Consider the following 15,401-nt stretch of genomic DNA (forward strand, 5'->3'; position numbering starts at 1 on the left):
TTGTTCTATTTCTTTAAAAAATGCCATTGGGATTTTGATGGGGATTACATTAAATCCGTATATTGATTTGGGTAATATGGCCATTTTAACTATGTTGATTCTTCCAATCCAGGAACGCAGAATGTCTTTCCATTTCTTTGAGTCTTCTTCAATTTCTTTTAAAAATGTCTTGTAGTTTTCAGCATATAGGTCTTTCACATCCTTGGTTAAGTTTATTCCTAGGTATTTTATTCTTTTTGCTGCAATTGCAAAAGGAATTGTTTTTTGCATTTCTTTTTCTGAGATTTCATTGATAGTATATAGGAATGCAATGGACTTTTGTACGTTGATTTTGTAGCCGGCAGCTTTACCATATTCGTTGATTATTTCTAATAGCTTTTGGGGGGAGTCTTTAGGGTTTTCTATATATAGCATCATGTCATCTGCAAAGAGTGATAATTTAACTTCTTCATTCCCAATTTGGATACCTTTCATTTCTTTCTCTTGCCTGATTGTTCTGGCAAGGACTTCCAACACTATGTTGAAAAGCAGAGGTGATAGGGGACAGCCCTGTCGTGTTCCTGAACGTAGAGCAAAGGGCTTCAGTTTTTCACCATTAATTATGAGATTAGCTGAGGGTTTGTCATACATAGCCTTTATTAAGTACAAGTATTTTCCTTCTATACCTATTTTATTAAGTGTTTTAATCATACATGGATGTTGTATCTTGTCAAATGCTTTTTCTGCATCAATTGATATAATCATATGATTTTTGTCCTTTATTTTGTTTATGTGATGTAGCACGTTGATGGATTTGCAGATGTTGAACCATCTTTGTGCCCCTGGGATGAACCCTGCTTGGTTGTGATGGATAATCTTTTTAATGCATTGTTGCATTCAATTTGCTAGAATTTTGTTTTAGGATTTTTGCATCTGTATTCATCAGAGATATTGGTCTGTACTTTTCTTTTTTGTGTTGTCCTTACCAGGTGTTGGTATCAGGGTAAAGTTGGCCACATAAAATGAGTTAGGGAGTACTGTCTCTTCTTCAATTTTTTGGAAGAGTTTGAGCAGGATTGGTATTAGATCCTCTTTGAAGGTTTGGTAGAACTCACTGGTGAAGCCATCTGGTCCCGGACTTTTGTTTTTGGGAAGGTTTTGGAAGACTGGTTCAATTTCGTTACTGGTGATCTGTCTGTTTAGATTTTCCAGTTCTTCATGGTTCAGCCTAGGAAGGCTATATGTATGTATGTAAGAACTTGTCCATTTCTTCTAGGTTATTGGATTTGGTGGCATATAGTCTTTCATAGTATTCTCGGATGATCCTTTCTATTTGCACCCATGATAACTTCCCCTTTTTCATTTCTGATTTTGTTAATTAGTGTCTTCTCTCTTTTTATCTTAGTGAGTCTAGCATGTGTGTGTGATGACGATGATGGGGATGAAAGACAGTTAAATATTCATCCTTCATAGTGGGAGATCAATAAACTATGTTGAAAACAGGGGGGATATTTTAAGTGGCAATTTAAGCCTGATATGTGGAGGTAAATATGGAAAGAACCAGCTAAATTTGTTGAAAGTTGTTATCTGGGGAAGCAGGAAAAGCAGGTGGGGCGTGGCCCAGGAGCTGCAGTTTTTCTATACAGAGTTGTGGAACAACCGAATCTTAAACTGTGTGACAGCAAAACTGGTTTTTAAAAAAGAACTTAGTGGTGATAAAAAGTAAAACAAACAATATTGGTATCTTAGAAATTGCCAGACTTCACTGGTGCACAGGCTCAGTTCCTGGCTCAGCAAGTAAGTGGGTTAGGAGCCATTTGGTGCAGGGTTGAAGGAGAGCCTTTGTCATACCACTCACTCATCCACAGTGTTTTGACCTACATTTGAACTACAGCTTATTTTCATTTTCTAGGGCGAATTTTCCAATTCGGGTTGAATTTCCTTGCTGCTTCTCAATTCTCCTGGGTCACACTTCTTACACACTTCCCCTCTCCTTACTGGCTGTCAGTTTAAGTTTGTTTAGAAAACACAAATTACGTGACATATTAAACTTGACAAACAATGAAAGAAAGACAAATCTACTGTTCCCTCTCCCCACAAACCACCTAATTTTTTCAGAATAAATTTTATACTGTCTACACCCCTATTTCTTGTGATTATTGAAAATGAAGATTAACTTACTTCTTTGAGAAAAACACATGCTGAGTCTTGGGATGTGCTTTCATCATATCTTACATAGTATGTAAATCAAGCCAGGATGTTCAGGTATCAGGGATTTTAGTTCTAGGTTTCAGCCCTACCTTAGTTAGGAGGAACTCGTCAACCTGATACCCACGTAGAAAACATTAGTCTTGGCAACTACTCACTGACTTACCGGTTGTTAAATACTGAGAAGGCCGGTTGTCAGGACATACTGGAAAAAAGAAGGACGATCTCTTTTGTCATAAAAGGTAGTCGATATTTTTCCATTTCAGCAATGATCACCCTTACAAGCATTATGTGATACTTAAGAAATAAGAGCCAATTTATCTTTGCTACACTGAAATTTTCCCACTACTTGGCTCCTCTGTGTTGAAAAGAAATGGTGGTATTTGTATCAACTGTCCAGGTGAGGTTTTGTAATTTGCTTAAAACAAAACCAAAGCCAAAACACTTACAGCCATCCTAATTTCAACAAAGGAGTCTTCAGAGTGCTTTTGAGTTCAGCTTGAGTTGTAATTCAGACACAATGCCCAGCAGATCTGCCTTTTCAGCTTGAAGGCGCGCCACCTGGGTCTTTAGCTGTTCCATTTCCTGTTCTGCTACTGCCTTGGGGTCCCCAGTGGGGTCCTGGAAATGACGAGGAACAAAGCAAATTAACTAATCAAACTAAGAACCTGGCTTTCAAACTCAAGTGCTCCACACCCACTGGGAAGGCAGTTTTTCAACATCTTTGTCACCTATGCTTTACAACAGAATATTCCAGCTTGTCCTTGGCAATTTATTTTGACATAACATTTTCATATCATTTTACTGTATTCAAATAATAGCAAATTAAAATAACCTCATGAAAGAAAGGCTTCCTCAGCATGCTGGAATAATCTGATATTATGAAAATAACCAACCAGACCTTGGCAATGGTAGACTTGCAAATTTTAGTCCAGAATATCAGAAAATAAGGATAAAATGCTGCCAAAATTCAACCTCTTGCTTTTTTATTTTACTCCACAAGTGCACACCCACCCCCTCGCTCCCCATACCTGTCATGTCCACTTAGAAGCCAAAGCATCAAGGATATCACTTGGTACAGTAATAGCAAAACACAATGAAAGGTCCAAAATTCTCCCAGATATATAGTCTGGATACTATAATACTCTGGATTGGTGCTTTAAGATGCTAAACGTAAGTCTGGTGAGAAATAAGCAAACTGAAAGTTCAGAGGCTGGTATGAAAGCTCAAAAAAAAATTAAATTTCAGGCTCTATAAACATTAATATTTCACCAATACATCAAGTACGTGTTGTGTTCAGCCAGATGCAATCACTGCATACGACAAAATCGGAAGAAAGACCCTGTTTAGAGGCAAGGTTTTACTTGGGAGCAGGGAGAACAGACTCGACTCCACACTCAGCTAATCAGTGTACGTGATGCCATGAGCACATTCACTTAATGTCTTGGCCTCAGTTTACTTGAGTTAGAAAGAAAGACATGGCACACAGGGTCTCTGGTCTCTTCCAGCTCTGACCTTCTCGGCCTCTCTGATTTCCTCCTCAGGAAACCTTCACTACTCTTGAGGGCATGGCACCACCAGAAATATGTACACTTGAGATTGTCAGAGGAGGCAACACATCAGAAAACTGACATGCACCGCACACATACCCCTCTCTGTGACAGCTTTCCTAAGGGATGGTAACCAGGCCCAAAGGTTCGCAGTGGAACCAAAAAGTATCAGAAGGGCATGTGCCTGGAACATAAACCAGCTCGTCCATGAAATGTTAAAAACTGATGGACGGGTATTAGCTTGCAGCAGGGAGGTGCCCCTCCTACCATCGAGATCATGCTCTTCCTTCATTTGCAGCATTTCCTTGCTGGGAAACTAGCACAGGACTTTGAGCAAAGCAACTCCTTGTGAAACGGAAGAGTCAGGTCTGCAAGGAAAGATTAAGAGCCTGTGCCATCTCTCTTAGTAATGACTCACACCAAAGAAACGTACATGTAAAGGAAGGAAAACATACAAGGAAAGGTACCACTGAGCCTGGAACCAGGAAGCAAACAGATGAAGGCAAGACTACATAGGATCATTAGGAATCTTCACATTTACCCACCTGATCTGTCAGAAAACATTTTATGGAATGGATTTTTCAAAACTACCTTGGCAGGAAGGTAGGAAATAGAGTTTTATTTTTTTTAAAAAGGAAGAGGCTTAGAGCTTTATTTCACTTTTCTGTCTCCTTATAAAAGAATGTTCCTGGAATGAAGTTTTAAACAAGTGTCTGAGGACCAGGGCTATAAGGCCGTGACACTAGAACCTCCGACTGTCAGGTTAATTTTCTTTTTCACAATTCTGAGCATCTCTTAAATGCCTTTGAGAAAATATGAATCTATTTGTTTGGCCATAGACACCTTGTACTCTAACACTTTAAATGTCTCTCTATTTTACCCCCGAGAGTCTGTTCACTGACTTCCTGGACTAGAACTCCCATGGTTTATTTTCTAGGATCTCAGCCCCAATTCCACCATTTGTCACACTGTCCTCACTTTTAGTCACTTACCATTGACTTGGTGAAACACAGCAACTTCTCTGTCTTTCTCTGTATTTAGATAATATCTCCATCCTACTGTCCTAGCAACGTGCCCAGTTCATATCCCATTCTATAATCCAAGAAGAAAAGCCTGTCTAATGACCTTCGCCTAGCAGTCTGCAATTAAAATTTAAAAACTACTCTGTAGGGACATTATATAGAGTATAATTCAGTTAAATCAAACAGAACCATTAATGCCTCTGCCTCACCCTGAGGATTGGAAGGCAGATCTCTAGAGGAAATTTCCAACTCTCTTCCCTGTGTAGGACAAAACACTTGAGAAGCCCTGATGCTGAGGGGGGATTCCCCCCTGTGGGAACAGTGGCAAACATGGGCCAGCATGAGTGAGACAAGTCCCAGGCCTTGAGAGCTTTACTAAGTGAGGAAGATGACCGCCTAACCTCAAAACCACCTAAAAACCACCTCAAGGGAGGCAAGGGGTCAGCCCGGGAGGCACAGTTTGGGGGGGAGAAGGCTGATGACCAAGGGTATTAAAGAGCCCCAAGTATCTCATTGTCGCAAATACCCAAGTCTTGTGTCCCAAGGACTCGTTTCTGAGTCCTGCTTGTAGCTCACTTCGACAGATCGCCTACACTGACACAAGCTGTCCACAGTTTCAACTTCTCATCTCAACTTCTTCCAATGCTGGGATCTGTAAGAAAACCTCCAGGCAGACAATCTCAAACTGCTTCTGGAAGCTTCCTTTTTGGCTTCAATGTGCTAGGTCCCAGCCGGCTGAAGCCAACTGTCAGTTCACCTCCCAAAAGCCAAGGGAGGAAAACCATATAAGACATTTTCTTCCAGAGAATAGAAAATTACTCATATGTCCCAGGTGTAATCATTTCTTCAGAGTATTACACCTCAAAAACATTCAGACAATGAGCGATTTCCCCCCAAACGTGACTTAATGCTCTTCCAACTGGAAGACACGTTGAAGCATCAGATGTGGTAAGCCTTATCCACAGTGAAACATTTCCAACACTAACATGAATGTATTAAAGCTCAATGTTTCCATTGTCTCACGAGCACGAGTTGATGAGTAGATCACTGATACCAACTGATACTTTTCTAAACAACTTTTCATTCTTTAGATTATTCTATACCATCCCCTTTTCATTACTTTCTTTCCATTTTATTTCTCTGTTCACATTCTTTACCCATTCAAGGAATTAGAGATCATCAAAGTTCAAGGTGAAGTCTCAAGAAAGATCACTGATATCTGGAGTTACGTCCTCCCTGAATCAACCCAGTGCTCTGTCCTCCAAAGAGTTAAGATCCAGGTTTGGAAGAAAATGAACAGCAGTTGTGTCCATGTAAACAAATAATACCCAGTGAGCGCGAGCAACCAGGCAGAGGCTGCACATCTGCTCTGCTTTGTTTTTCACTAACATCTTTGATACCCACTCTTGGCTGTGAGCATATTTCCCAGGTTCTTTGGGTCAATGAAAACACGGCAACCCTGTATAATATTCTTTCACAATATGACATTTCTTAAACCATCTTTCAGAAGTAAATGTGCAATGAAAAGTGATGAATCTATCTTAGACAGAGGGGAAGGACAAGGTCAACAAGTAACACTTCTGAGTAACAGATTTCTTAAAATGCAATTTTATATCACAGACACACACTAAAAACACACTTGGATGGTTCTAGGTAGAAGTCCTTCTGCACTGTCTGTAATGAATACAAAATGTTAGTTTATAACTGCAACATTCTTTTGACTATAATCAATACGGTCAAAGCTTTACAAATTTCTTTCCCCCAACAGTGATTATTCATGGCCCTTAAAACTGCAACCAATCTTCTCAGCAAGAACACTTCTTTCAAGGTAATGCAAAACATCTGTCTAACCTGAACCATGAAAGGCTTTGATCTAGAAGTCCAGACAAATAAGGTTCTACAAATAAGATACTACAAATATTAGTAAAATAAAATCACAGCCAATCAGTCTGCTCACCTGGAATGACATTTCTGTTTTCCCCTTTTAGTTTTCCAAGTTCTTCCTTCAATTTTTCATTTTCATGACTCAAGGCCATTAGGCGTTCTTTGGCTTCTTTGCTCTGGATCTCAAATAACAGGCGTTCTTCTTTCCGTTTCTCTGTCCAGGCTGAAAGCTCCTCAAATCGTCCTTTCATAGCTTGGTTATTTAGCTTCATGGCTTCTGTATGGGGTTCAGAGTGAGGGTGTCACACACCAGGGGACTGAACCTGACTTCATGAATCTCACTGCCCCTCAGACCCCTTCACCAGGAGGCTCTGGATCTAAAGATGCCATGTTGGGCCTGGGCCTAAGGGTCAGCCAGAAGAAGACTGTAGCAAGATGAGGGGCTTTTGTTTTCAGACAGGACCAGCGGGTCTAAGGGTATTTCTAGTCCTCATAAGACTCAAGAAAATAAAATTGATTTGGGTACCTCCATATAGCACAAGTACCTGTGTATAACTACAAAGACTAACCAGATTCAAACACAGGTCCTGCCAAAAGCCATGGCTTGAGATATTAGAATGCTTCCTCTTAACAAAGTAATGATATTTAGGACTAACTCTACAATAATAGCAGCCTTCTTTCGTTCTGTTTCCTTTCAAATTAACTAAATGTCATTATGCCATTTCCCTGAGACACATAAAATACTTTTTATTCTTACCTTCACCCAAAAGTAAACAATGAAAGCAGCTTTAGCCTTACTGATAGCTTAATTCTGTGCTCTTTCTGCCCCCAGGGAACCAGACAGAGAGCAGGGAGTTCACCAACAAGCCTTATCACAAAGGGTATTATGTTCAGGAAGGTCCAGGGTGAATGGAGAAACACGGGGGCCAGGTGTTGCTTACCTTTCAGCTGATGGTTCTCCATCAGGAGCTCCTTCATTTGCCGCAGCAGCTCCTCTGGGGTGAATGTGCCCAGGTTTGGGTGAGCCAGATTGGGGGGTCCATTTCCTGTGGTTTCGTTGGGGCTGTCCCCCTTTTCAGTTAGGCAGTTAAGCTGTTGGTGGGACATGGCAACAGATCCTATGGAAAAGTTACAAACAGAAAATATAGCTGTCCGTCCTCTGCAAGGGCTCCCCATGAATCTCCCCAAATCCACTAGCAATTGCTAATATGTATTCCAAAAGTTGCCTACTTTCCCTCCCATCATATTTTGAATATTTTTTGACTCTTTTAAACAAAGGCTATCCTAGCTCAGTGTGTATGTGTGTGCACTTGGATGCCTGTGCATATGGGTGTGTAAAGGGGTACAGTGAGGAGCTGGGAAATGGAGGAGGAAAAAAAGGGCAAAAGGGCATCATGATGATCAGGAATCTTAGCAAGAGTCATTCAAGAGGATTTCCATATATATATATATGTATGTATGTATGTATGTATGTATATGTATATCTGTGGATATGGGCAAAGCATCAATAAGCTGATTTTCCCATGCACATCATTCCATTCGAGTCTCCATATTGTGGGTGAATTGCATGGTATGTTAAGTATATTTCAATAAGCTGTTAATCTCCATATTTTATTTCTTGTATTTTGGGCTAAGAAGAAAGGGAGAACTAACACATTTCGGATGCTCACTATGTCCCGAATCACTGCATCAGACACGTCAGTTTCTAATCCTCATGGAAACTCAATTATATTTATTTTACAGGTGACAGAGCTGAGTTCACTGAGGTTTTATAGCTCTTCCAAGGTCACTTAAGAGGCACAACCAAGTAGCAAGGATGACTCCAAACCCAGACCTATAGGACCATAAAGGGATGACTGAATATTTAGGCTTCAATATTGGATCATTTTGCAAAGCACACTAAAAAGACTAAGAAATCTCGCCTAGTTATTGCATGTTCTGAGACTGTTTTAAGCATACCATTAACCTCTAGCGGGGGCAAAGCCGACGTCAATAAGAGACAAGTGTATCCCAACTCCACCTCTGTAGGGCCTATCACCTGGGCAAACAGAACTCTCTTCTCATGACTGGCTACATGTTACAGGCAAACATTTTCTTTTACACATTTCATGAAGAAGATAAGCCTTTTCAAGAAACCCTGCAGTCAGTGAAGACGAGGAGAGAGAAGTCCACTCTCTGATGTCTCACTGCATCATCACGACTAAGAGTGCTCTCCCAGTGCCCATACAAGAAAAGGCAACCAAACACACTAATGCAGGGCGGTACTTCCTCCCGATCCAACAGGAGGCGGCACATGGGCTCTCTGGGGGTCCCCTGGAACCAGGAGACTGGCGACCTGCCTTTGGTCTAAAGGTACTTGTAGGAAATCAGAGATGGAGCTACTACTGATGGGACAGCAGGCCCCCAACAGTGTCACCTGTGTGACGTCTCCCTAGGGCAGCTAGCACAAGGAAAGGCATTCTCATGAGATTCTTTAATGAAGATGGCAATGTTGGGAAGTAAAAAAACACTGATAAAGTACAATATTCAAGTGTGAGCCGTTGAAGTCACCAATGTGCCCCACATCCCAATTCGTTTAGCAAAGAGGATACTGCTGACGTGTGCTCTCTGATAGTATCAGGGGACGAGAACGAACTGCTTTTGTTTTCCACAATAAAATAATCTGGATTATTTTGCATAAAATAATGTGGACAAAAATAATTTGAATAAAGCCAGTTTCTGGCTTTCTGTAAAATTCAGTTTTATACAGAATGATGTTGGTGCTAACATTTCATAAAATGGGTTTTTACTTAGTATCGGTGTTCCCATCAATTTTGCAGAGGAATACTAAAATTCTAGGTAATAGACCGAAAGATAAAATCCTTGTAACGTGTATCATTTACTTGTCCACATTAAATTTCCTCAGGTATTCGGTGATTACACTACACTTCGAAAAAGTAAATGGAAATATTTTACAGATTTTTTGAAAAAGTACCTAAGCAGGTATCCACAAATGTGTTTCGTTCCATTTTATTATATGCACACATTTCTCCTTAATAGTTTTTCCAAGAGAGGGGAAAGAGAAGGAAAGGAGAGGGGAGGAGAGAGGGAGGAAAGAAAACCACCCAGATATTTGTCCTCTTTGACTATCCTTTATGCCTCTACCAAGTCTTCAGACACACCACAAAGAAGTTAAACAGGTTCTAATTATTACACTGGTGCTTCTCACTTTTCCAGGTTGCCCAGATTTTATAAGGACACCAGGAAAAAAATAGGGTTATACTAAGGGAGACAGTAGAATAAACACTGGGTGCCAATAACCAGATGTGTGACCTCCAGATGTCACCTGACCTCTTGTGATGGTTAGCAAATGTGACTTATCTAGCAAATGGTCATTACAGTACTTTTCAGCTCAAAAAGTGTTCTTAAGCTTCTAATAAGGTCACAGTCCAACCCATACCATTCAACACATGCACCCTAACAGCCTCAGGGCCATGCCACCCTCTCACACTAATAATACACATGCCTATCCTAGTTATAGTAAAGCCTTTGCTACTCAGCACTGATAGGAAAAATTATTTGGTAATGCAGATGTCACAGTAAATAAACAGTTAGCCTGTATGCTGAATATAAGTATGTAAATACCAAAGTGATAAGCATGTAAATTAGTACCAAAATATTACTAACAGCAATTTAACTGACTTGTGGTGACTCAAAGAGAACTTTATGATTTTAGAATATTTCAAGGGGCCTCATTATGATTTATCACAGTACAGTGCATATGTGAAAGGTCTCTTGGTAGAATGCCACTTAGAAGAAGCTGAGTACTTACCCTGTTTTTGACAACACCTTGAGCTACTTTCAATGAAACAGAGATGTATTATACATCCTTGAACGCATCTTCAAAGGTTATGGAAATTGGCACTAAGCCATTTATTCCAAGGTTCTACCTGATTCCAGATTTTTCCATAAAAGTCCAACTAATGTGGATCTGAAATGTGTCATTTACAAGCAAAGGTGATATTTAACTACAGAAGGCTGAATTGATTTAACACGGGATTTGTCAAGATTTCCCTGATGAGGAAGAAAGAGAGCTACATAGAAGGTCCAAAGATCAAAAGCAAAATCTCGGGGATTTTATTCCCAGATCCACTATTTGAATTCCCGATTATATATTTTTATCATTCTTAACTCCAGAATGATAAATTCTGGAATTGCTTAACTACTTGTAGTTATAGCAATGGCTTGACTTTGTAGGCATGAGCTTAAATCTCATCCCTGAGTTGGGCTTTAAAATGATCCAGTCCAACTCCTTATTCTGGCTCTGGCGGCCCAAGATGGCGGATCAGACATTTAACCCTGGTCTTGAACAAAAGAAAAATAAGAAAAAAATAAGTCTTGTCTGGCTTTTGCGGCAGATGGTCATATAGACCAGGCGTAAATGACGTCAATGACAGAAACTATGAGCAATGACCTTAGCAGGCAACTGCCCATTATATTACAGGATGGTTCTGATTGTCAGAAAGTCATTTTGTATTGAACTTAAATCTGCCTTATACTGACTTCCACCCACTAGACATTGGACCAGTGGGAATACCGTTGTTTCCCCAAAAATAAAACCTGGCCGGGCAATCAACTCTAATGCATCTTGCGGAGCAAAAATTAATATAAGACCCGGACTTATTTTACTATAAGACCCAGTCTTATCTAACATAATACCTGTCTTATATTAATTTTTGCTCCACAAGACGCTTTAGAGCTAATTGTCCGGCTAGGTCTTATTTTCGGGGAAGCACAATAATACAGAATAAGTCTAACCCTACACTGTTGTGATTGATTCTCCAAATTTGCTGATTAAGTATTCATAGGTTCAATCCCCATGTGAATGAAGAAATTTTAAACAGTGAAAACCTATTTGGTGATCTGAGACAATAGCTGGTTATTGGCAAATTCCGGTTTGGGTTCACAAGGAAGCTGAGTGACATTCTGTCGCATCCAGCGCAACAGGGGCAGTGAGGGTGCGAGAAGGGGCGGTTTGGGTTAAGTTTTTAAGAAAGAAACAAACAGAGACTTAATGCAGTTAAATCTCTCTGAAGGCCAGGGGTCTCTCAGTCTCAGGGGACTGGAGCCCAGAATAAGGCCTACTGGGGGTTTTTATTGAATAGGTATACAAAAACAAGAGAAACCAACCTTGTTTCTTACACAGTCTCTGAAACTCACACATCATAACAGAAAAACATTTATCTCAATCACCCATTGTCAGTCAACAGCTGAAGCACAAGGTCCCACAATGTCCTAATTAAGGTATGTACCCTTTGTCAGTCAACAGCTGAAGCACAAGGTCCCACAATGTCCTAAATTAAGGTTATTTTGTAACAGTGCCCTTGAGCTAAGTGGAAAGAACTGATCTTTATTGTTTTTGTAACTTCTCTCACAAACAGGTGCCAGGGAAAAGCCAGAGCCGGCAACAGCTTTTCCCAGGCAGGGGGAAGGGGAGGCAAGGCCCCTTCCCATATTTTTCTAAGGCAGCTCATTCGGGGTGCCCACTCGGTTCCGCCTGGCTTAGGTTGTATCTCCTGTGAGATATCTTACCCGTCTTTGGCTGCAAACCTTCTTTTGGGGACCAGACAGAGAGACCTAAGGTGTAAACTTGAGGATGGAACAAAGTCCCAGAAAGGCACAGTCTCACAGACTCTTCTTTCCTTAAGGAAAGACACGGGGGGACAGTTGGCTAGGCTGTTGTGTGACTACAACATTCCAAGACTGCATCAACTAAACCCATCCCCATCCTGGGGAAATAACTCTAAGTACGTATCCTTCTAGGGGAATAAAAACAATGCTCATCTTTTATGCCAGAAATGGTATTCTGATTTTGTAATTTGCTAATATACGGAAAATGAAAATAGATTTCACCTCATCATCCCAGGCAGAAACCTGGGAGTTGTGTTTGATTCTTCCCATTTCCTCTTCCTCTAAGTCTAATGGGTCACTAATGGGTCACCAAAGGCTGTCACTTCCGCCCCCTCTCCAACCTCGCCAGCTTAGGTCAGACCCTTCTTGTATTGTCTGGACTATAGATATCAACGTTGCACTCTACAGAGTACAGGATTTCTGCCTATTTTGTCCACAGCACCTAGGACATTACCTGGTATATTTGGGGGTCCAACAAATACTTGCTGAATGAAATTTCATAGCCTCCTACACAGTCTGACTCTCAGATCGTTCCCTCTCAGCCCACTGTTTTTTTCCCCAACATGAGCTCATCTGGCTGCTTAAAACCCTTCCCATACAAGACAGAGGTCCAGCTCCTTCCTGAGAGACAAATAGGGCCTTTCAGGATCTGTCTGTCACTTAGTCACCAATATCATCTCCTGTCGCCATGCCACTCACACCCAGAGGACATTACAGAGCTCACAGTTCCCTGCACTCTTGCTTCTACGCCCTTGTATCTGTGTTCTGCCCTGTGCTTCAAATGAATGGCCCCCTTTTGCCCTGACAAACAGCCACTGGACAGTTCAATGTCCAGCTCAAGGAGATGTCCCGCTCTTTCCTCTGTGTACCCAATAGCGCGTTCCACCTGTGTTCCACCTCCCTGGTCCTTTTCTGCAAAGTGTTCACCCCATGCCCGTCCATCTTCCTGTCCAACTTAGGCCATGGTCTCTATTTCATTCTTCCCAGATACTGGCACACAGCAGGCCCTCAGGAAATGTTTGTTGAAATGATATGAAAATATAGTTTAACAAGGTATTTTAAAGTCTAACACTAATGAAACACTTCCTGCTGTGTAGGTGACAAACCCACACGCTAGTATTACGAGTTTTACTACAGTTCTACGGCATTCACTTCCAGATTCTTAAATTCAACTTTTAAAACTTACCTTGAAAATTAGTACTGTTTTTTATATTACTATTAGGTTGGTGCAAAAGTAATTGAGGTTTTTGCATTCATTTTTAACCTTTTAAACCACAATTACTTTTGCACCAACTTAATGCAAAGGTATCTGGACATCATTTCATAACATATATTCTGTTATTCAATCCTCATGCACATCAAAGTGAAAACAATGAAAACTTGTAATATATTTTTTTCTGCATGAAATAGATGTTAATTTCAAAAAGACAAAGTTTACTTTTTTCCTTTTCCTTTGTATTTACTGTTCCATAGATTCCAAAGAACATATCACACAGTTCAAGTATCTAGAAAACTCACAAGAAGCAGGGCTCGGAGATCTACTTAAATGGGGGGCTTCCACAGTAAGGTAATAAATACAATGACCAGTTCCTTTCAACAATAAGTTTCCTTTGGTTTTTGGAGGGTTTATTTGGATTCCATAGCATAAGACGCAACCTGAGGTCAATTACAAAAAGACACTACTTTTATAATGCTGTTCACAATATCTAAAGAACTACTGAAACCGTCCCAGTAGAAAAGTGGACCGTTCATCCCAAAGACTCTAATCATTGTCTCCTCTCTCCAGGGTAGTCCCTTCCAGGGCGGTCCCTGGCCCGGCCTCCTCAGGGTCTCCCAGCTGACTACAGACTGGGCAGGGCCTGAGGGTTAGCCTGGCCCCTAGACAAAGAGCAAGGGGGGTTTGCCGTTCACATTGCCACTTGCTGAACCAGATCTCAGGCTTTCCATGTCCTACCACCACCTTACGGGCCTACAGCTTTGGTTTTCCTTAAATATGTCTGTGGCACACATTTCCGTACAACAGTTTTCCTGGTGGAGGAGGCAGACGAACCTGGTTTCATTTTCTCTGTTCCATGTTTATTGTCTCCAGCTTACACATCTCCAACAGTAAAAGCAATTCCTCAGCCTCATGAAACATTCACATTCTCTGTCTAAATACAAGTATAAAAGTATGTATATACACATTTACACACACACACACGTACTAGACACAACGGTTTATGAAGATTCCTTTCAGGTGGCTGTTCAGTATCCCACCACCTGAGAGAAGTCATTTGTTCTCCAGTGTTCCTGGGCCGTTTCCTAAAGCTAGAGTAGTTTTCAGTTTTTCACGTCTCCCAAAGGTGTACCCTTAACCACTTCCCTTGTAATGAGGCACTAGCTGCACAGTGATTCCCAACCCGCGGGAGGGTATCACTTTAAACCACGTTTGCGACCTACAGAGGAAAGTCACCTGCCGCCAGCCAGGCCGGTGCAGAGGGGGGAAGGGCGCTCAGGGATGGCCGCCCTCGCGGCCCTTTCCCACCAGGTGAGGATCCGCCGGGAACTGGAAACCCTCCCACAGGAGGGCACGCCCCACCCCTCGCCACCCACTCCCCTACTGGCTCAGGATGGCAGGGAAGGGGTCTGCGGGAACAGCTTCCAGGGTAGATAGAGAAGGAGCCACCGCCTCGCCCAACCCCTACCCGCCCCCGGCCCCGGACCACCCCGCGCGCGCGCTCCCGCCTTTTCCCGGTCACTGCTTCCTCGGCATCGTGCCCGCCGGGGGAGGCTCGGTACCCGGATGCAAACGCGGACCAGAGGACACGCGGGAGGGCGGCGGCGGGGACTCGGGGAGCCTCGGGCTGACTTGCCGCCTTACGACCCCGCCCAGCGACGCTCAGCTGACTGTCCTGTGGGCTTCCCCGCCGCAGCGGGGAATGTCCCGAGCCCCGCCCCCGACAGGCCCCGCGCCCCGACAGGCCCCGCCCCGACAGGCCCCGCCCCGACAGGCCCCGCCCCGACAGGCCCGCCCCGACAGGCCCGCCCCGACAGGCCCCGCCCCGACAGGCCCCGCCCCGACAGGCCCGCCCCGACAGACCCGCCCCGA

The 15,401-nt window shown here is 42.4% G+C and overlaps 1 protein-coding gene across 1 annotated transcript; it reads right to left on the minus strand.

Annotated features, from left to right (window-relative positions):
- Positions 1-811: 811 nt before the first annotated feature.
- Positions 812-15,253, minus strand: LOC148759237 (optineurin-like). Its single transcript, XM_088788921.1, has 4 exons — positions 15,019-15,253; positions 7,585-7,761; positions 6,717-6,920; positions 812-2,808 (listed from the first exon to the last, which is right to left on the minus strand). Exons 2-4 carry the CDS (start codon positions 7,748-7,750, stop codon positions 2,729-2,731), a joined length of 450 nt encoding a protein of 149 aa, XP_088645047.1. The 5' UTR covers positions 7,751-7,761; positions 15,019-15,253; the 3' UTR covers positions 812-2,728.
- Between the last annotated feature and the right edge of the window lie 148 nt (positions 15,254-15,401).

This window comes from Rhinolophus sinicus, chromosome 1 (assembly GCF_057876585.1).
Source record: "Rhinolophus sinicus isolate RSI-liver-muscle chromosome 1, RSI-T2T, whole genome shotgun sequence".
Classification (NCBI taxonomy): domain Eukaryota; kingdom Metazoa; phylum Chordata; class Mammalia; order Chiroptera; family Rhinolophidae; genus Rhinolophus; species Rhinolophus sinicus.